General features: G+C 35.5%; 1 protein-coding gene across 2 annotated transcripts in view; it reads left to right on the top strand.

Moving 5' to 3' along the window:
• FCHSD2 (FCH and double SH3 domains 2) overlaps nt 1–21,727 on the top strand; it is a 290,700-nt gene that overhangs the window by 40,406 nt on the left and 228,567 nt on the right. For both annotated transcript variants that reach the window (XM_077762244.1, XM_077762243.1), the window contains exon 3: nt 5,369–5,414. In XM_077762244.1, the coding sequence (XP_077618370.1) occupies nt 5,369–5,414 (46 nt within the window). The remainder of the gene's footprint in view (nt 1–5,368; nt 5,415–21,727) is intronic.

Raw genomic sequence — 21,727 nt, 5'->3', positions numbered from 1 at the left:
TGTCAATATGCTAATAATATAAGCACTTACCCAGTTTGCTCTCCATGCTAAAAAATTATTTTTTTATATCCTAATATTGGTTCTATTTAAACAGTATTATTTATAACATAACAGAGGTGAAATCAGAGTAGTAAAATGTGGTAGTCATTTTATAGTACATTTGTTTTTAATACTCAGTTTTTTTCTATTTTAAGAACATATCACCATTAAAAAATCTTTTAAAAAACTTTTTATTTAAATTCCAATTAGTTAACATGTAATGTAATATTAGTTTTAAGTATGCAGTACAGTGATTCAACACTTGTATACAACACCCAGTGCTCCTGACAACAAGGGTACTCCTTAGTCTCTGTCACTTATTTAACCCATTCCCCTACCCATGTCCCCTCCGGCAACCATCAGTCCGGCAACCATCAGTTTGTTCTCTGTAGTGTAGAGTCTGTTTCTTGGTTTGCCTTCCTACTAGCAGTGCAAGAGAGTTCCCCTTTCTCCACATCCTCAACAACATCTGTTGTTTCTTGTGTTGTTGTTCCTAGCTGTTTTTACAGGTGTAAGGTGGTGATCTCTCATTGTAGTTTTGATTTGTATTTCCTTGATGATCAGTGATGTTGAGCATCTTTTCATGAGTCTGTTGGCCATCTGTATGTCTTCTTTGGAAAGATGTATATTCATGTTGTCTGTCCATTTTTAATTGGATTATTCATTTTTTGGGTGTTGAGGTTTTTTTTATTTTTTTAAATTTTTTAAATTTTTTAATAGTTTATTGTCAAATTAGTTTCCACATAACACTCAGTGCTCATCCCCACAAGTGTCCTCCTCCATGCCCATCCCCCCTCCCCCCCACATCCATCAGTCCTCAGTTTTTGTCAGCATTCAAGAGTCTCTCATGGTTTGCCTCTCTCCCTTTCCCCCACCATTTCCCCCCTTCTTCTCCCCCTTGTTCCTCCGTCAAGTTCCTCCTAATCCTCCTATACGTGCAAACATATGATATTTGTCCTTCTCTGCCTGACTTAATTCGCTCAGCATAACATTGGGTGTTGAGTTTTAAAAGTTCTTTATATATTTTGAATATATATCATTGTTGATCTTTTATCCCAGTGATAGACACGTGGATTACTTCCTGTTTTTGTCTGTTCATGAATAAAAGTGCTATAACTATCCCTGTTAAGTGTTTTTAGGGATGTATATTTTTATTTCTCTTAGTAAATGCCCATATTAGAATTGCTGTGTCAAGATAGATGTGTGCTTAATTACATAAGAAAAACCATATTCTTAACCACAATGGTTGTATTATTTTACATTCCCACCATCAACGTATTAGAGTTTTATTGCTCTGTCTTCCCACTAATATTTATAGTTATCAGTCTTTTAAGCTTTAGCCATTTAGTATGTGTATTTATCTGTAATTTTAACATTAATCATTATGGTTATTAATATCCTATTTCTACTACCGCCATTCATAATTTGAATATTCTTAGGTGTTCTGCTTATCCTGATGATGAATTATTGAGTTAGGGAGTCCCCAAGACACCAACTGCAAGTTTGGAGGTCTCTAAGATTACTCTCACTTCTGACATAACTTGCAAGATCAGGGGGCCCCAGGACCACTCTTAGATTTGATAATTCAGTAGAAGGACTCCTAGAACTCATTGAAAGTTTAGTGAAGTTTGTGGGGTTTTTTTTTTTTTTAAATAGTGAGAGGATATACTTTACAACTAGCCAAGGGGAGAGGTATATTTGGTCACCAGTATATGATTGACTGCCCATGTGGCTGACCTTAGTTTCCAGCTCCTGCAGAGGTTGAGCTGATACCATGTGTTAGGAACCCCTCTCTCCTCCATACCACTCTCAATAAATCACATTGCTATCATAGACTAGGTATGGCCTAAGGTCCCCAGTAAACAAAAACACTGTTATCAGACATGACATTCCAGAGGTTTAGAGATTACTCCCCAGAATTCAAGGGCAAAGGCCAGACCTTCCTTGGGGCAAGGTTAATCCTTTACTGCACATTCATATACCCTTCTTGGTTTTTAAAGCCCACGTATACAAAATAGTTGTGTTTGCTGATATGTAGTCGTCCAAGGTCAAGAAACTTAAGTGGTCCATATGGACATAGATTGTGATCTTAGTTCTGCCCGTCCCAGGAAGTAACCTACTGAGGTGTTTAATTTAAACTCATGAAGAGCCTGAAACCTGATTATTTAGTTTCTATCCATTCATTCAGCAAACATTTATTGAATAAACTTCTATACCTTTCAGGCAGTGTGCAACACATATAAATACTAAACACACTCACTGGTCTTCAGGAACTCTATAGTCAATTCACAATTAAAATACTTGAAGCCGGTACTTTGTTACAACATGCTGGAGGACCTCAGAGAAAGGGTGTCCAAATCACAAGTGGAATTCAGGAAGGCTTCTTAGGGGAGGTCATGCTTAAGCCAAGTTTTGAAGGATGAGGAAGAATTAAGCCAAATAATGGGGTAAGGGAATTCCAAGTAGAAAGGAGTACATTTGCTAGAGTATGAGCACGAGCCTCCTAGTGCTTTTGAGAACTTTAGCTGGGGTCTGGGATGCAAATGGGGAGTTTATAGAGATAAAGTCAAATATAGCCTTTTCTGTTATGGTAAGGGAATTTAGATTTTTACCCTGGGAGTGATGAGGAGCTATTTTAGAAATATTTGTAGGAGAGTCACTTGAGCAGATTTGTTTTAGGAAAATTATTTAGAATATTAGATTTTATTAAGAAATAACTACTGTAGGGATTTATTCTTACTCTTTTCTGTGATATGAAATTTATGTATTTTTTCTTAGAAGTATATGAGTTGATTGAAAATTAGCAATTTTATATATTTAATTTTTTTCTCATTATATTAGTAATAGGTTATTATTGGAACAAAGATAGAATCAGAGTAGAAAGTAAGAGTCTCATGCCCCCTTCCGTAAACAATAAAAATCTGGCATATATCCTTTGAGTGTCCTTTCCCCTATATATATTTTTCAGGTATTTGTGAGTGTATATAGGTATCTATATTATGTAAAGGTGTATACATTAACATGTTTTAAAGATAAGATGAGATCTTGCTTTACCACACTCTTCTAAAGCTTATAAAAAGTAGTGGATAATATTTTGTAGCTTTCTTCATAGTACTTCATAGTACTTTATTCCATTTGTTATTAAATTAGTCTTTGCATAATGATTTTTTTAACTATTGGTCTGTCTTATTTATTGCTATATCATCATTGATCAGTGTCTTTTTCAGTTACTAAATTTTTGTGTATTTAGATGTATTTCTGACTTGTTTCACTATATCTCTGTTTATTCATGTTCCTTTACTAAGCTGTCTTAATTATTGTCACTTGTTAATTTTTATTGTGTAGTGAAGGTAGGTCTTTTTTTAATATTCTTTTTCAGAGTGTTAGTAGTATTCTTAAATGTTTGTTTTTTCCGTGTGAACTTTGTAATCAACCTATTTAGTAAAAGAAAAATAACTTTTGAAATAAATGGCAAACTTATCTCAACTTTGCAACCTTTGGCAACCACTAATCTACTTTCTGTCTCTATAGGTTTGCCTTCTGGGATATTCGGTATAAATGAAATCATGTAATAGTTGGCCTTTTATGTGACTTCTTAGCATAGTGTTTTCCAGATTGATCCATACTGTATCATGTATCAATATTTCATTACATTTTTGAATAATATTCCATCATGTGAATATAGCACATCTTGTTTATCTGTTCACCAGTTAATGGACATTTAGATTGTTTCCACCTTCTCGCTATTATGAATAATGTTGCTATGAACATTCAGTTACAAGTTTTTGTACAGACATGTTTTAAGTTTTCTTGGCTACATACTTAGGAATAGAACTGCCAGGTCATATGGTAACTCTATGTTTAACCTTTTGAGGAATTCCTACACTGTGATTTTTTAAAGCAGCTGCATCATTTTATATTCCTACCAGCGATGTATGAGAGTTCTAATTTCTCCATATCTTTGCCATCACTTGTTCGTGTCCATCTGTTTAATTATAGCACCCATTAATATTTTAAAAGATGTTTATGAGAAACTGATGTTGAATTTTAACAAATGCCTTTTCATCTTCTATGGTATTATGAGGAGATTTTTTTGTTCTGCTCTCTTGATACTGTGAATTATAATAAATAGGTTTCTAATATTAATGAAGTTGATTTTGAATAGTTGTCAACTTGGATTTGTTTTCTTTCTTTAGAACAGAAAATTACTTAGTAGACATGTAATTGTTTCATAACAACTAAAAATTCCACAGAGAATTTTAAAATTAATTGATATGCACATTCAGAATAAGAGTTCCCATTTTCTTGGAGACTTCACTTTAACATCATTACTTTAAGATGATTTACATCTAGGCTTTCAAGCTAAATAAATAGATACTAAATGGTAAATAAATAGCTACTAAATAAATAGCTTAAATGTTTGGTTTCATGTTTTGTAAAATATTATAAAATACTACTTCCTTCAAAATATGGGTAAGTTTTCAGATTTCTTTTTTTGAGAGTGAGTGAGCACAAGTGAGGGAGACCAACCCTAGGGCAGAGCCTGATGCAAGGCTCAATCCCATGACCCTGAGATTACGACCTGAGCTGAAGTCAAGAGTCAGATTCTCAACTGACTGAGCTACTGAAGCACCCCAGTTTTCAGATTTTTTAATGATGAAAGTATAAGCTAGTTCATTTTAATTAGTTTCTTTTGCCTGGGTGTTAATGGTAGGTGGGAAGACAGTATATATTTATTTATATTTATAGTTATAGTTATTTAAGTTTATTTTTGAGAGAGCAGGAGGGAGAGGGCAGTGAGGTGAGAGGAGAGAGAGAGAGAGAGAGAGAGAATATCCCAAGAAGGCTCAGAGAGAGAGAGAGAGAGAGAATATCCCAAGGAGGCTCTGCGCTCTGAGTGCAGAGCCTGATGTGGGCTTGAACTCAAACCGTGAGATCATGACCTGAGCCTAAAACCAGAATTAGACACTTAATCTACTGAGCCACCCAAGTGACCCAAGCAGTTAGTATATTTTAATTAACTAAATTTTACACTGCCCCTATGACATGGATACTGTTATAACTATCCCCATTTTGAGGCACAGAGAAGTCAAGTGACTTGACCAAGATCATACAGCTACTAAATGGTAGAGCCAGAATTTGAATGTAGTTTTTCTGAGTCCAGAGCCTTTTGTCAGCGGTATTCCTAGGAACATAAGATGAATAATTTTATGGGAAAAATATTGTCCTTTCCCTGAACACAGCTTACTAGGTAGTATCTGAAGGTGTGTTGATAAATTTACATAAAATTATTTTTGTACTTCTAATGAATTTTTGTTTGTGTTTTTAGGACATTCAGTCAGAAGAAGGCTGCCATTGAAAGAGAGTATGCACAGGTAAGCTTGGAAATTGAGGTGACCGCTCTAGGTATGCCTCTTCTTTGGCTTAAAGACAGATATGCTTGTTGGAGAGAAACCTTGTTATCCCTGCATCCTGTTTTTCTTATTTCTGGCTATCTCACTTTGATTCTCCTTTTATTCCATTTGGATCTCTAGATGAGGAGCTAAGTTGCTCCTTACTACAATGAAGGTTATGAACTTTTGGAGAGAAAATAATATTTTTAGTATTTGTAAAGTATTTACAAATATGAATAATAATGCATATATTTTAGAAGTATATATAGGTAACTCTTAAACAACATGGGATTGAACTGTGATTATCTACCTGTATGGGCTTTTTTAAAATAAATATGTGTACTGTACTATAAAAGTATGTTCTCTTCCTCACAATTTTCTTTTTTCTTTTTTTTTAATAGTTTATTGTCAAGTTGGTTTCCATAGAACACCCAGTGCTCATCCCTACAACTGCCCTCCTCCATGCCCATCACCTCCCTTCCCCTCCCCCCCATACCATAATTCCTCAGTTTGTTCTCAACGTTCAAGAGTCTCTCACCTCACAATTTTCTTAATAAGTTTCTTTTCTCTAGCTTGCTTTATTGTAAAAATACGGCATATAATATAACATATAAAATGTATATTAATTTTGTTAATTGTAATTAGTAGTTAAATTTTTAGGGAGTCAAAAGTTACATGTGAATTTTTGAGTACTTTGGGGGTTGGCACCCCTAATTCCTGAATTGTTCAAGGGTCAGCTATATATTCACTCTTTTTCATATCCTGTTCTCTGCAGTCTTATGGAAGGTTAATTTTATTTTGTTCAGTCAGGCATTTATTTCTCTTTAGGTCTCTATTGATAGAGAATGGTGCATTTTGAATAGATGGCATAGTGCTATTTCTAGGGAAATTTAAGCATTTCATTCTTTTAATTAGAATCTTATTTGCTCGCAGATAACTACATGTGCCAAGAAAAAATTGTGTTGGTATATCGTTTTGTAGATTTTTGTACAAAAATAGGTTGACATGATTTGGAAATCTTGGCCCTTGTAAGCAGTTACTTTCTTTGTGGAATGTAATTCTAAAATCGACCTCTTCCCACTCCCAAAATTACAAAAGTCATATTTGAAACAAATTTAAAAGTACGGGAAAGCATTAGAAGGAAATGCTATACATGGTAACTACTCTTGCTGCTGCTGCTGTTATTCTTATAAGTAGTGAAATTAGGACATGATTTTTTTTGTGCTTTGTCAGGTTTTGATTTTAATTTTTATTCCGATTTCATTGTAGTTAACAAGGTAACTATATTTATTTGATAGTCTTAGATAATTATCCATTTCTTGAAAACTAGATAGACTCATTAATTCAGTCATTAGTTATTGAGTGGTTATTAATCAGGTGCTTTACATAATGAATTAGTGTCAGTTCTAATAATTAGTGTTGAACATTATTCTGTGCTTATGATGAGTAAAGTTTACCGAATCCTTGTACCAGGCACTTTGCTGATTGTTTTACATTACGTTATCTGGTTTAATCCTCTCAATAAACCTGTGAAATAGGGACATTTATCATTGCCCTTTACAGATATGTTAACACTGGGATCAAAGTGTATGATCTGTTCCTAAAATTTTCATGAGGTGAAAATTTTTTTTTTAATATTTTATTTATTTTTGAGAGAGAGTTAGAGACAGCATGAGCAGGGGAGGGTCAGAGAGAGAGGGAGACACAGAATCCGAAGCATACTCCAGGCCCTGAGCTAGCTGTCAGCACAGAGCCTGATGCAGGGCTCGAACCCACGAACCGTGAGATCATGACCTGAGCTGAAGTCGGATGCTCAACCGACTGAGCCACCCAGGCGCCCCAAAATTTTTTGTATGATCTACTTTTCTGTAACATGATTTAAAAGTTTAATAACTTTTAGGATAAAGTGCATGGTTAAAAATAGAAGTCAGTACATTTAAATTGTATGAACATCAGCAATCCTTTGTCCCAGTTGCATCACTGCCCTCAGAGAAAAGGTGAAGGTGGACAACTGTTTTGGTTCTCCTGGTGATTGTTTCCCTATCTTTAAATAATGTGCTTATAACTGATTCATGATTTGTCAGCTCTAGACATTATTGCTGGATTACTTCTTATCATAAATGAGAAATTAGCTTCCTAAGCCATTCCTTTTTGGCCTCCTCTTTCCAATGTAATTCGGCACTATTTTAGTGCCTTTGTTATTTTTCTAACTCTGATATATTTAGACTTTTATCTCTTGTTCAGTTAAGGGCATACATATGTTTTTATGTTGTTTGTAAGTGTGTTTATAACATATTTATGATATTTCTATATAGGTATATGTATTTTTGTGTATATTTATGTACATAGTAAAGTGGAGTTGCCTTTTAGAGAGCAGTCTAATTTATTCTTGAAAATTTTCTTTAAATGTCTTTTAAGTAAGTTATACCTGGTTTTGTTTATACAATTCTATATAATAATGTATAAATGGTATAAGATACCTAATAATATATAGTTCCAATTTCATATAATAATACTCAGAAATTAAAATGTTCCAGTATATCTCTGATTGGGACATTTGAGGATTTATGGAGAGTCAGGGTGCTGATTCTTCTTGTTATTTGTCATATTTTCCTTTCAGATGATTTTTCTCAGTTATTCTTACTCTTCAGTGTTTTTCCAGTTAATTTTTCAATTCATTTCTTGTGGATATAGACAAAACTCTCTCTACACTCTTTTTTAATTGCCTCAATGGTGTTTTTACTTCTTGTCAGTAGTAGAGAAACCCCTGAAGTGACTGACAAACTGTGGATTTTGCCAATATGCATGGAGTATGTCAGGCTTATTATTTGCATTTGCTCTCTGAGGACGTACCCTCATTGGTGATAGGGTGTGGTCATAGAGGACAGCTGGACTACTTAAATTATTTCTTTTTCTTTCCTTCTCTGGCTCAGTATAGAGTTGATATTTTGGGTAGTAGATCTTAAAAATTGAAATAGGGGTACCTGCCTGTCTTAGTTGGTAGAGCATGCAATGTTTGATCTCGGGGGTCGTGAGTTCAAGCCCCATATTGCTTAAAGATTTAGAAATTGAAATATAAATAAGTTAGATGGATAAATATTCAGTATACTTTTTGATAAATTTTTATGAAGGAAACACAGTCTTGTAACTACTATTCAAATTAAGATGTAGAACATTTCCAGGGTTCCAGAAGCAGTCATTAACTCTTACCTTCCAGCTGTAACCAGTACATGGATTTTTACCAGAATAATTGTTACTTTGGATTTCTTACTGTTTTTGAATTTAAATTAAATAGTATCATGTACTATATACTCTTCTGATTTCTTTCATTCTGCATTAAGTTTTGAGCTTCATGTATGTTGTTGCATGTAGCAGTAGGTTATTCTTTTTCATTACTATAAAATATCCACTGAATGAATATATCACAGTTTGTTTTCTAGTTTACTGATGATTAAAATTTGGGTTGTTTCCAGTTTTGGGTGGTTTTGACTGTTGCTTTTAAGGAAAACTGTTATATGTGTTTTTGGTGGATATGTGGATGCATTTCTGTTAGGTATACATGTAGGAGTAGAACTGCTGGGTCCTCAGGTATGTTATGTGTATTAGTGCTTCTGGTAGTTACAGCTGGCTTTCCAAAGTGATTATGCCACTTTACGTGCTCAACAGCAATGTAGGAGAGTTCCAGTTGCTCCACTTCTTTGCCAAGACCTGGTATTGTCTGAAATTAAAAAGTGACATTCTTTTTAAAACATTTTTTTAAATGTTTGTTTATTTTTGAGAGAGAGAGAGAGAGAGAGAGAACATGAGCGGGGGAGGGGCAAAGAGAGGGAGGGAGACACAGAATCTGAAGCAGATTCCAGGCTCTGAGCTGTCAGCACAGAGCCACAGAGCTGAACATGGGGCTTAATTAAACTCAAGTACTGCACAGTTATGACCTGAGCCAAAGTCAGATGCTTAACCGACTGAGCTACTTAGGCGTCCTGAAAACCTGAAACTATACATTCTGTTGAATGTATAGTAATGCCATATTTTCTTTTTAATAAGCTGTTTAAAAATTGATGTATAAGATGCATACAGAAAAATGTGTACATCCTAAGTGCACACCTCCATGAATTTTCAGTGAACACATCCAAAAAACTAGTGCCCAGGTCAAGACATAGAACACTGGGGCACCTGGATGGCTCAGGAATTTGAGTGTCTGACTCTTGATTTCAGCTGAGGTCATACGTGATCCTGGGGTCATGGGATCAAGCCGTGCTTCAGGCTCTGTGCTGAGTGTGGAGCCTGCTTGGGATTCTCTCTCTCTCTCTCTCTCTCTCTGTCTCTGTCTCTCTCTCTCCCCCCCCAACCTTCCTCTCTCTCTCCCTCTCCCTCCTTCTGACCCTCTCCCCCACTCTCCCATGCTCTCTCTCAAAAAAAAAAAAGAAACATTAACACCACCCCAAAAATCCCTCTTGTGCTCCCCATTTACTGCCCTCATTCTTCTACAAGTATTCACTATACTGACTTTTTTCTTATACAGCCTTTTTGAGTGATATACCATGTGAAACTATCATCACAGTCAAGATAAGAACATATCTATAGCTACCAAAAGATTGTAATGTCTCATTATAATCCCTCCCTTTCACTCACCCTTCAGTAGTCATCTTTCCCCCATTATTACTCAGGCAATCATTAATCTACTTTCTATCACTATAGATCAGTTTGCATTTTTTAGAATTTTAATTCTAAGAATTATATGTACTCTTTTTTGTTTGGCTTTTTTCATCAGTATAATTATTTACAATTTATGTTGAATCAATAGTTCATTTATCTTTTTTGCTGAGGAGTAGTGTATGGATTTCCACAATTTGTATATCCATTCATCTCTTTTTTTTCTTAAGTTTATCTCTTTTGAGAGAGAGAGAGAGCGGGAGTGAGCATGTGTGAATGGAAGGTACAGAGAGAAAGGGAGAGGGAGAGAGAATCCCAAGCAGGCTCTACATCAACACCACAGAGCTGCACACAGGGCTTGAACTCAGGAACCATGAGATCATGACCTGAGCCAAAATCAAGAGTTAGACCCTTAAGCAACTGAGCCACCCAGGCGCCCCTACCCATTTACCTCTTGATGAATATTTGAGTTGTTTCTATTTTTAGATAATAGAAAGAAAGCTACTATGAATATTTTTGTGTATGAAATGGTTTCATTTCTCTTGGTAAAAACATTGGAGTAGAATGGCTGAGTCTTAAGTAACTACCAAACTGTTTTCCAAAGACATTGTACCATTTTATGTTCCCATCTGCAGTTTATGAGAGTTACCAGTTGCTCTACATTCTCCCAACACTGCATATAATCTTTTCAATTTCAGATATTGTAGTAGGCTCATAGTGATATTTCTCATAGTTCTAATTTGCATTTACCTAATAGTTAATAGTGTTAAACACCATTTTCATGTGTTTATTTGCTATTGGTACATACTTGTGATACATATTGATACATTTTTGGTGAAGATTTCAAATCTGCTAATTTAAAAAAAGTTGTTTTCATATTTATTTAAAAAATTTTATTATGAAAAATTTTCAAGCATATATGAAAGTAAGAATTAAACCATTGAATTCTTATTAGCTGTAATCCAGCCTCAACTATTACCAGTACATTACCGAACATTTCATTTATAGCTTCCAGCTTGCTGTTCTTTGCTAGTTAACTTTTTAAAAATACTTTTGAGAGGCATAATTTATGTATCATTGAAAATCATCTATTTGTGGGGCACTTGGGGTGTCTCATTCATTTGGGCATCCGACTTTGGCTCAAGTCATGATCTGGTAGTTCATGAGTTCAAACTCCGTGCTGGGCCCTGTGCTGACAGCTTGGCGCCTGGAGCCTGCTTCAGATTCTGTGTCTTCCTCTTTCTCTGTCCACCCCCCAATCACGCGTGTATACTCTCTTGAAAATAAACATTGAAAAAAAGAAAATCATCCATTTGTCATTAAAAGGTTTTTTTTTTTTTTTGCAAATTTATAGATTTATGCAACCATGGGCACAGTTCAGTTTTAGAATATTTCTGTGAATCCAGTAAGTTTTCTGTACTTGTTTGTAGTCAATCTCTGTTGCCCAAGGTAACCATCAGCTTTATGGCTCTATAAATTTGCCTTTTCTGGACATTTCAGAAAAATATACTCCTACAAAATATAGTCTTGTCTGGCTTCCACTAGCAAATATTTTCAAGTTCATACAAGTTTTATCATGTATCAGTTACCCATTCCTTTTATTGGTGAGTAATATTCCATGGTAGGGAGAGATATATATACACACACACACACTACATTTGTTTATCTATTCACTAATTAATAGGTACTCAGATTGTTTCCAGTTTGGGCTGTTATGTATAATGCTGCTATAGACATTGACACAGTAGTCTTTAATTGGACCTATGTTTTCATACTCTTGGGTGTATCCCTAGGACTGGAATTTCCAGATCATTTGGTAAGTTTATTTTTAACTTTTTAAAGAAATGGTCTATCCGTAAGGCTGTGCAATTTGTGCTTCCCACCAGCCCCCTATAAAGGTTCTAGTTGTTCCATGTCCTTGCCGATACTTGTCATTGTCTTTTTTTTTAAGTTTATTTATTTATTTTGAGAGAGAGAGAGAGAATGAGAGGGGAAGGGGTAGAAAGAGGGAGAGAGAGAATCCAAGCAGGCTCCACACCGTCAGCGCAGAGCCCGTTTTGGGGCTCAATCTCACAAACTGAGATCATGACCTGAGCTGAAATCAAGAGTCAGATCCTTAAACGACTGAGCCACCCAGGCACTTGGTAGCCAATATCGTGGCTGTGAGCATTTTGCCACTCTGAACTGTGAACATTCTTGTATGTGTCTTTTGGTGACTGTGAATGTGGTCTGTTGGGTATATAACTAATGAGTGGATTTGCTATGTCATAGGTATGTATTATTTAACTTTGAAAGATTCTTTGAAATGCTTTTCTAAAGTGATTATTGTAATTTACACTCCTACCAGTTGTGAATGAGAGCTGTAGTTGATTTAAAACTTTGATTTTGGAGGCATGTGGTTGGTTCACTTGGTTGGGCATCTGATTCTGGATTTTGGCTCAGGTCATTATCTTGGGGTTCATGGGTTCAAGTCCTGAGTGCTTGGAATTTTCTATCGCTCTCTCTTTGGCCTTCCCCTGTGCTTGCTCATGTATGCTGACTGCAGTTGTGAGATTTTGTCAACGGTTAAATATGCCCTGATTTCAGAGATCTTAAAATGTTAAAAAAAATATGTATCTTAAAATTTAAAAAAATGTTTATTCAGTTTTGAGAGAGAGAGAATGAGAGAGAGAGACAGACAGACAGAGAGAGACAGAGAGAGACAGAGAGACAGAGCACAAGCAGAGGAGGGGCAGAGAGAGGAAGACACAGAATCTGAAGTGGGCTCTAGGCTCTGAGATGTCAGCATAGAACCTGACGCAGGGCTTGAGACCACAAACCGTGAGATCATGACCTGAGCTGAAGTCAGACGCTTAACCAACTGAACCATTCAGGTGCCCTTAAAAAAATATGTATCCGAATAGAATTGATTAGCTATCTTCTTTTTTTTTCAGTCTATATAGAGATTTCATTGTTTGAAGAAAAGTTGAAATGTGGGAGGGGACATTAAGAAAGGATACTCCTACTGGGTTNGAGTAGATCTCTAAATATTTGTATCTATTGCTATAGCCACTGACTACATATTTTTCAATTTATGGACAAGAAGTGGGACACTAATTCAAAGGAAGAAATTTTCTATCTGAAATAAATCAAATTAATGAACTGGGAAAATTACTTCTCTGACGTTTTTTCTTCCTCCTCCTTTTTTTTTTTTGAGACAGAGCACAAGTGAGGGAGAGGCAGAGAGAGAGGGAGACACAGAATCAGAAACAGGCTCCAGGCTCTGAGCTGTCAGCACAGAACCCGATGCGGAGCTCAAACCCACAAACCGTGAGATCATGAGCTGAGCTGTAGTCGGACGCTTAACCGACTGAGCCACCCAGGCGCCCCTCCCCTTCATTTTTGAAAGAAGAATGATGACATTCTTCCCTCCCTTCTTTTCAGGCTACTCAGATATGCTAATGAATATAAAACTGCTTCCCAATCTATTGTACATGTATAAGATGGTCTTATTGTTTTTACTGTCTTAGATAGTTTTCCTTGTCTCTGTAAATTGTTGTAACCTAGCTTTGTTAAATAATGGATTTTCCTAGTAGAAAGAGAGTGATGAATTAAATTTCTGGGCCTTTGCACATGTATTATTAGATATCCCAAGTCCTGTGTCTCTGGGAAATAGTATGAGGTAAAGTAATGGGAGGATATTCTTGCTTTGGGAAGCGTTGTAAACATTCTCCCACTGTGAGGGCATTAACTATTTTATTATGCCAGAGTTTTAAAAAAACTATCTCTTAAAGTCTTAAAATTTTTTTAAAAAGTCTTCAAAAATACAGCAATAATTAGATCTTATAAATCCATGTGGTTGTATCAGCTTTATTGAAATTTGCTTTATAACCCAGGTTATCTAAAATGTATTTATAACAAGAATCAGTTAACAGTTACTCTTTTAAGCCATAAGAGATTTACAAAATTTCCATTGTGTTAACCAATTTTAGATTTTGGAATTTTTTTACTGAATTGAAATGAAATATCATCAAGATACTTTCCTCTAATCTTTTAGTTGGAAAAACTGCAAATCTGTAGAAATGTTGAAAGAATAACATACTCAAGAATTGTATTAATTGCCTCTTTATATATTTTCAAGTTTATTTATTTTGAGGGAGACAAAGACAGCACAAGTCGGGGAGGAACAGAGAGAGAGGGGAGACCAAGCAGGCTCTGCACTGTCTGCAAAGAGTCTGATGCAGCAGGGCTTGAACTCGCAAAACCATGAGATCATGACCTGAGCTGAAACTAAGAGTCAGATGCTTAGCTGACTGAGCCACCTAGGTGTCCCTAATTGCCTCTGTATTAAACTAGTTACTAATATTTTGCTATACTAATATGTCAGTACACTTTTTTTTTTTTCTAAGCTGGACTGTTTGAAAGTAAGCTCCAGTCATCATCCTTCTCTTCTACATATTTCACTTTTCATCTTCTGAGAACAAGAACATCCTTCAAAATAATTATAATGCCATTATCACACCAAAGATAATGAATAATCTCTAATATCTAATATGTAGTTTATATTCAGATTTCCTGATTTATTCTCAAAAATGCCAAAAGATGTTTTCCCAAGATTCAATTAAGGTTTNAGTGAGGGAGAGGCAGAGAGAGAGGGAGACACAGAATCAGAAACAGGCTCCAGGCTCTGAGCTGTCAGCACAGAACCCGATGCGGAGCTCAAACCCACAAACCGTGAGATCATGAGCTGAGCTGTAGTCGGACGCTTAACCGACTGAGCCACCCAGGCGCCCCTCCCCTTCATTTTTGAAAGAAGAATGATGACATTCTTCCCTCCCTTCTTTTCAGGCTACTCAGATATGCTAATGAATATAAAACTGCTTCCCAATCTATTGTACATGTATAAGATGGTCTTATTGTTTTTACTGTCTTAGATAGTTTTCCTTGTCTCTGTAAATTGTTGTAACCTAGCTTTGTTAAATAATGGATTTTCCTAGTAGAAAGAGAGTGATGAATTAAATTTCTGGGCCTTTGCACATGTATTATTAGATATCCCAAGTCCTGTGTCTCTGGGAAATAGTATGAGGTAAAGTAATGGGAGGATATTCTTGCTTTGGGAAGCGTTGTAAACATTCTCCCACTGTGAGGGCATTAACTATTTTATTATGCCAGAGTTTTAAAAAAACTATCTCTTAAAGTCTTAAAATTTTTTTAAAAAGTCTTCAAAAATACAGCAATAATTAGATCTTATAAATCCATGTGGTTGTATCAGCTTTATTGAAATTTGCTTTATAACCCAGGTTATCTAAAATGTATTTATAACAAGAATCAGTTAACAGTTACTCTTTTAAGCCATAAGAGATTTACAAAATTTCCATTGTGTTAACCAATTTTAGATTTTGGAATTTTTTTACTGAATTGAAATGAAATATCATCAAGATACTTTCCTCTAATCTTTTAGTTGGAAAAACTGCAAATCTGTAGAAATGTTGAAAGAATAACATACTCAAGAATTGTATTAATTGCCTCTTTATATATTTTCAAGTTTATTTATTTTGAGGGAGACAAAGACAGCACAAGTCGGGGAGGAACAGAGAGAGAGGGGAGACCAAGCAGGCTCTGCACTGTCTGCAAAGAGTCTGATGCAGCAGGGCTTGAACTCGCAAAACCATGAGATCATGACCTGAGCTGAAACTAAGAGTCAGATGCTTAGCTGACTGAGCCACCTAGGTGTCCCTAATTGCCTCTGTATTAAACTAGTTACTAATATTTTGCTATACTAATATGTCAGTACACTTTTTTTTTTTTCTAAGCTGGACTGTTTGAAAGTAAGCTCCAGTCATCATCCTTCTCTTCTACATATTTCACTTTTCATCTTCTGAGAACAAGAACATCCTTCAAAATAATTATAATGCCATTATCACACCAAAGATAATGAATAATCTCTAATATCTAATATGTAGTTTATATTCAGATTTCCTGATTTATTCTCAAAAATGCCAAAAGATGTTTTCCCAAGATTCAATTAAGGTTTGCAATTGCATTGTTAGATAACGTTTCTTGATTTTATTTAGAATATTTACTCTACCTTTTTTGTTTTCATGATATTAACTCTTTGATAAGTCTGGTCATTTGTATTATAAAATGCTTTTTTGTATTTGGAATTTTTCATTTTTTCCCTTCATGCTCATTAAATATGAGCAGAAATACTATGTAGGTGATATTGGGCCTAATAAGATTTTGTAGTTTGCCTTAGTGACTTGGATAGACTAGAATGCAACAATACTGATACTGCCGGTTTTCAAGCCTGGTTGAATCTATAATAACGATGATAGATTTTTGTCTTTTATTTTCAGAACTGTCTCAAACTATGTTTTTTTTTTTTTTTTTTTTGCTATATTTCATATTGCTGGTTCTCTAAAAAATGAAGTTTTGTTATGTTCAAGTTTTGGCAGGGCATAGTTGGAGAAAAATCAAACATCTGAGAATTTAATTTTAACGTTTACATTTCAGATAAAACACTAATGTAAAAGCCAATATATATTCTTAACCATTACATTTAGATGCATTTAAAAGTCAACAAAGTGGTGCCTCAGTCCGTTGAGTGTCCGACTCTTGATCTTGGCTTGGGTTATGATCCCAGGGTCATGGGATTGAGCTACACATCTGGCTCTGCTCTGAGTGTGGACCCTGCTTAAGATCCTCTCTCTCCCTTTTCCTCTCTCCTACTTCCTTGCTCACATGTGCGCGGTCTCTCTCTCTCTCTCTCTCTCTCTCTCTCTCTCTCTCTCAAAATTTAAAGGAGCACCTGAGTGGCTCAGTTGGTTAAGTGTCTGACTCTTGGTTTTGGCTCAGGTCATGATCTCCCAGTTTGTGAGTTCAAGCCCTGCATTGGGCTCTGCACTGAGAGTGTAGAGCCCGCTTAGGATTCTCTCTGCCTCTCTCGCTGCCCCTTCCCCTCTCAAAAATATTTAAAATACAATTAAAAAACAAAATTTAAAAGTAAACTGAAAATTACAGCATTTTGTCCTTATTTTGGGAATTTCCTTTATAGACTCTGGTACTTGTTAAATTGAAAGTATGTAAAACGTCTTTATTACCAATTGTCTAATGATAATTTTGGTAGTGACACTACTATAGGCTTCCTTTTCAGGAAATTCCATAGTTTTTGCTTTTAATTGTTTTTGGTACATGATCTATACGGTCAAGACTACTGCCAAAAAAAAAAAAAATGGAATTGCAATTTATATGAGCACTTTTATTTTATGTATGTATGTATTTTAATTTTTAAATTTTTAAATGGTTTTTAGTGTTTATTTTAGTTTTGAGAGAGAGGCAGAGTGCAAGCAGGGCAGGGGCAGAGAGAGAGGGACACACAGGATCCAAAGCAGGATCCAGGCTCTCAGCTGTCAGCATAGAGCCTGATGGCAGGGGTTGAACTCATGAACTGCGAGATCATGCATGACCTGAGCCGAAGTTGTCACTTAACCGACTGAGCCATCCAGGTGCCCTTATATGAGCACGTTCGGTATCCTCTATCAGCTTTACCAATCTTAAAACAGCCTTTAAAAATATGGTGGTTGTGTTTTGGTTCCTTTTTAACATTTTAGTCTGGTGGTTTGCCTCTGTCAGGAGCTCAATCTTGTGAATGTTGACATTTCCTTAGTTAGATCTTAAGAGAATCTGTGTGCTAGAAGGATTCACTGCATTTAATTTTTTATAAAGTACTATTTTTACATTAGAAGCTTTTTAAAAGATATACCAGTTTCCGTGTGTTGAGAAATATTTATAAAGCACTCTTTTACGTACTGTAACACTGCCCAAAAGAGTCCTAATGCTTAGAGAGCTTACTTTCTGTGGGTGTGTGTTACCTGCCACTAAATGTATTAACTTCTTTTCCTTCAAAGACACTGATATGGCATTATAGCCAATTGGAAAAGAATGACCTCTATAGAATTATTACTAGTGGCATAATGTTGTCATCATCTATGCAAAGGATTGATTGGCCAAAAGGGTTGAATATTATATGTGAAATATAGAGAGCATACAGATAAGCCATCCCAATAGAGAAATATAAAGGAAAATAATTCAAGTGGATTGATCCATACGACAGCAATTTGAAAAACATACCTTAAGCATATGCACAGTAAACCTGTAATACATTTTTAGGGGGTTGTTAGAAGAAAGACAATCATGTTGCATAACCTTACTTACACGTGAAGGGATTTGAGCAATGAACTTTCTCAAGTTTCTTAGTACTTTCAGTTTCCTACAAGAGTATTAATGCTTCATTTTTAAGCATGGTTTGTGAAATTCATTTTGTAATTCTCCAGAAATAACAGATGTGTTGCATTTCTATTTATCCAAACAGAATAAATGAATATCTGAAAACACAGAAGCCATGTAAGAGTCACTAAACAACCTTAAATATTAGGGTGAAATCAAGCCTGTCTTTTGACTACATTTAGCTTACTACTTGAGGTGTTGGTAAAATCATTTGCAGTATTCAAACTGAAAAATGCTAAAGGCAAGTTCTGTGTATTAATTTACTTCCTGTAGTCTTTGGCAGAATGCTGCTAGTGAAAGAAGGATACAAAAGGTTACTGTGGCTAGAGAGAAGGAGCAGGAAAAGATTGTGGACTTTAAGGGTGGTTCCTTGCTGAGGACAAACAGAGTAAATATGGACACCCTTGCAAACAGCCTGTGGTGGCACACTGTTGCACCTAAAGTTTTTGCTATTTTTATTCTTTCAAGAAAGAAGTTTATGAGGAGTTGGGCATACTACCCAATAAGTTAGTGTAATGTGTATGTGGTGGGATTCTTTTTTGGTAAATTATATCAGCATAGAAATTTAAAATGTAACTCAGTTTAGCTGTGTGCATTTGGCTTTCTGGCCATTGCTGTTACAGAAGATTGGCAAAATTGTTTGAAATGGTGAACTATGAGGATAACTATCTTGAGAGAAGATTGAGGATTATTTTCTGTGTTTATGTTCTTTTTAAAATTTATTTTTAATTGTTTTAATGTTTATTTTTGAGAGAGAGAGAGAGAGAGAACGATGGGAGCCTGAGCAGAGAGAGAGAGGGGCAGAGAGAGAGAGGGAGACACAGGATCCAAAGCAGGCACCAGGCTCTGAGCTCTCAGCACAGAGCCTGACGTAGGGCTCTAGCTCATGAGCCTTTGAGCTGTGAGATCATGCATGACCTGAGCTGAAGTTGGACACTTAACCAACTTAGCTACCCAGGCTCCCTGTTTGCTCTAATCTTTATTATTTTCTTCCCTCTGCTAGCTTTGGGTTTAGTTTGTTCTTCTTTTTCTAGTTCCTTATGTTCTAAAGTTAGGTTGTTGATCTGATCTCTTTCTTGTATTTTAATATAAGCATTTATAACTATAGGGGCACCTGGGTGGCTTCAGTTGGTTAAGCATCTGACTCTTGATTTCAGGCCAGATCATGATCTCATAGTTGTAAGATTGAGCCGTGTATGGAACTCCATGCTGGGTGTGGAGCTGTTTAAAATTCATTCTCCCTCTCTCTGCCCTCTCCCATGCTTGTGCTCTCTTTCTCTCTCTCTCAGAAAACAGTGAGTGGTTTCATTTACATGATTTTGTGGATTTTCAGTTTTCCTTTTTTATTGATTTCTAGATTTTTCCCGTTGTTGAAGAGAAGATACTTTGTACATCTATCTTCTAAAATCTGAGACTTAAATTTATGGCCTCTGCTGTATGGTTTTTCTTGTAAAGTGTCCCACGTGTGCTTGAGAATAATGTGTATTCTATTGTTATTGGGTACGATTTTCTTTTCATATTTGTTAGGTCTAGTTAATTTTGTTGTTTAAATCTTCTCTATTTCCTAACATTCTATCTGGTTCTGTTTAATTTTGTGCGTGAGATTTTGAAGTCTTTATTATTTTGAAGTATCTAATTCTCCATTCATTCATTCATTCATTCATTCATTTAAATGTTTTATTTATTTTTGAGAGAGAGAGGCAGCGTGAACAGGGGAGGGTCAGAGAGAGGGAGATACACAATCTGAGGCAGGCTCCAGGCTCTTCAGCACAGAGCCCGATGCGGGGCTCGAACCCACAAATGGTGAGATCATGACCTGAGCTGAAGTCAGACGCTTAACCGACTGAACCACCCAGGGGCCCCTGTAATTCTCCTTTTAGTTCTGTCAGTTATTGTTTCATATATTTTGATGATCTTTCTTTCATTAGGTACATGAACATTTGTAATTAATACATATTCTCATTGTATTGAAACTTTTATTAATGTATGATTTCTTTGTCTCATGACCTTGTTTTTTGTTTTTTGTTTTTTAGTTTATTTATTTTTGAGAGAGAGGAGGGGGGAGAGGTAGAGAGAGGGAGAGAGAGAGAGAGAGAGAGAGTCCCAAGCAGGATCTGCACTGTCAGCACGAGCCCAGTGCGGGGCTCGCACCTATGAACTGTGAGATCATGACTAGAGCTGAAATAGAATTGGATGCTTAGCTAACCCAGCTACCCAGGCGCACCTCACGACCTTTCTTGATTTAAAGTGTATTTTGTCTGATATTAGTGTAGTTCTCTTTTGGATGCTATATGTATGAAATATCTTCTTTTTACTTCAATTTGTGTATGTCTTTGAATTTCAAGTGAGTCTTGTGTAGACAGCATATAGTTGGATCATGTGTTTTTACCCATTCTGCCAATCTGTTTTTTTTATTGGAGTGTTTAATCCATTTATTAAAGTAATTACTGGCAAGGACTTACTTATGGTATTGTGCTCTTTGTTTACTATGTGCCTTAAAGCTTTTTCATTCCTTACTTTCTGAATTACTATCTTTTGTTCATTTCATTTTTTTGTGGTGAAATGTTTAAATTACTTTCTCATTTCCTTTTATGTATATTCTATAGCTGTTGTGTTTGTAGTTATCAAAGGAATTACATTTAGCATCCTTAAGTTATGACACTCTTACTTGAATTTATACCAGCTTAACTTCAGTAGCAGAAAAACTGCTCTTTTAAGGCACCATTCCCACCCTTTTCACTTATTAATATCCCATAATGACATTTCAATACAGTGTATGCCCAAAAATACAAACAAGTAACTTTTAAAAATGTATTTAGTCTCTTAAATTATGTAAAAAACAGAATTTGGATTTACAAATCAAAGTTACACTAATACTTTTATGCTGATAATTTTTTCTTTAAATGTATCAGTCATTTAAATCATATAGACAGAAAGTAGTTACAAATCATTGTTACAATAATACTGTATTTTGTAATTGTTCATATATATAACTTTAATGAGATCTTTACTTCTTCATGTAGCTTCAAGATCTTTACTTCTTCGTGTAGCCTCAAGCTACTATCTGGCGTCCTTTCCTTTCACCCTATATGACTTCCTTGATCATTTCCTTCAAGGCAGGTCTAGTGCTCACAAACTGCTTTTGTTTACTTGGGAATGTGTTTAATTTCTCCCTCACTTTTGAGGGATAGTTTTGCCAGATACAGAATTCTTACTGACAGGCATTTTCTTTAAAAGCCCTTTGAATATATACAACCACCATCTTTTGGCCTTAAGAGTTTCTGATGAGAAGTCTGTTAGTATTTTTTTCATTCATTCATTCATTCATTCATTCACTCATTTTTAAACTATTATTATTATTTTTATTTTAGAGAGCA

This window comes from Crocuta crocuta, unplaced genomic scaffold (genome assembly GCF_008692635.1).
Source record: "Crocuta crocuta isolate KB4526 unplaced genomic scaffold, BGI_CrCroc_1.0 scaffold306, whole genome shotgun sequence".
Taxonomy (NCBI): domain Eukaryota; kingdom Metazoa; phylum Chordata; class Mammalia; order Carnivora; family Hyaenidae; genus Crocuta; species Crocuta crocuta.
This window is presented reverse-complemented; position numbering and strand designations above follow the sequence as displayed.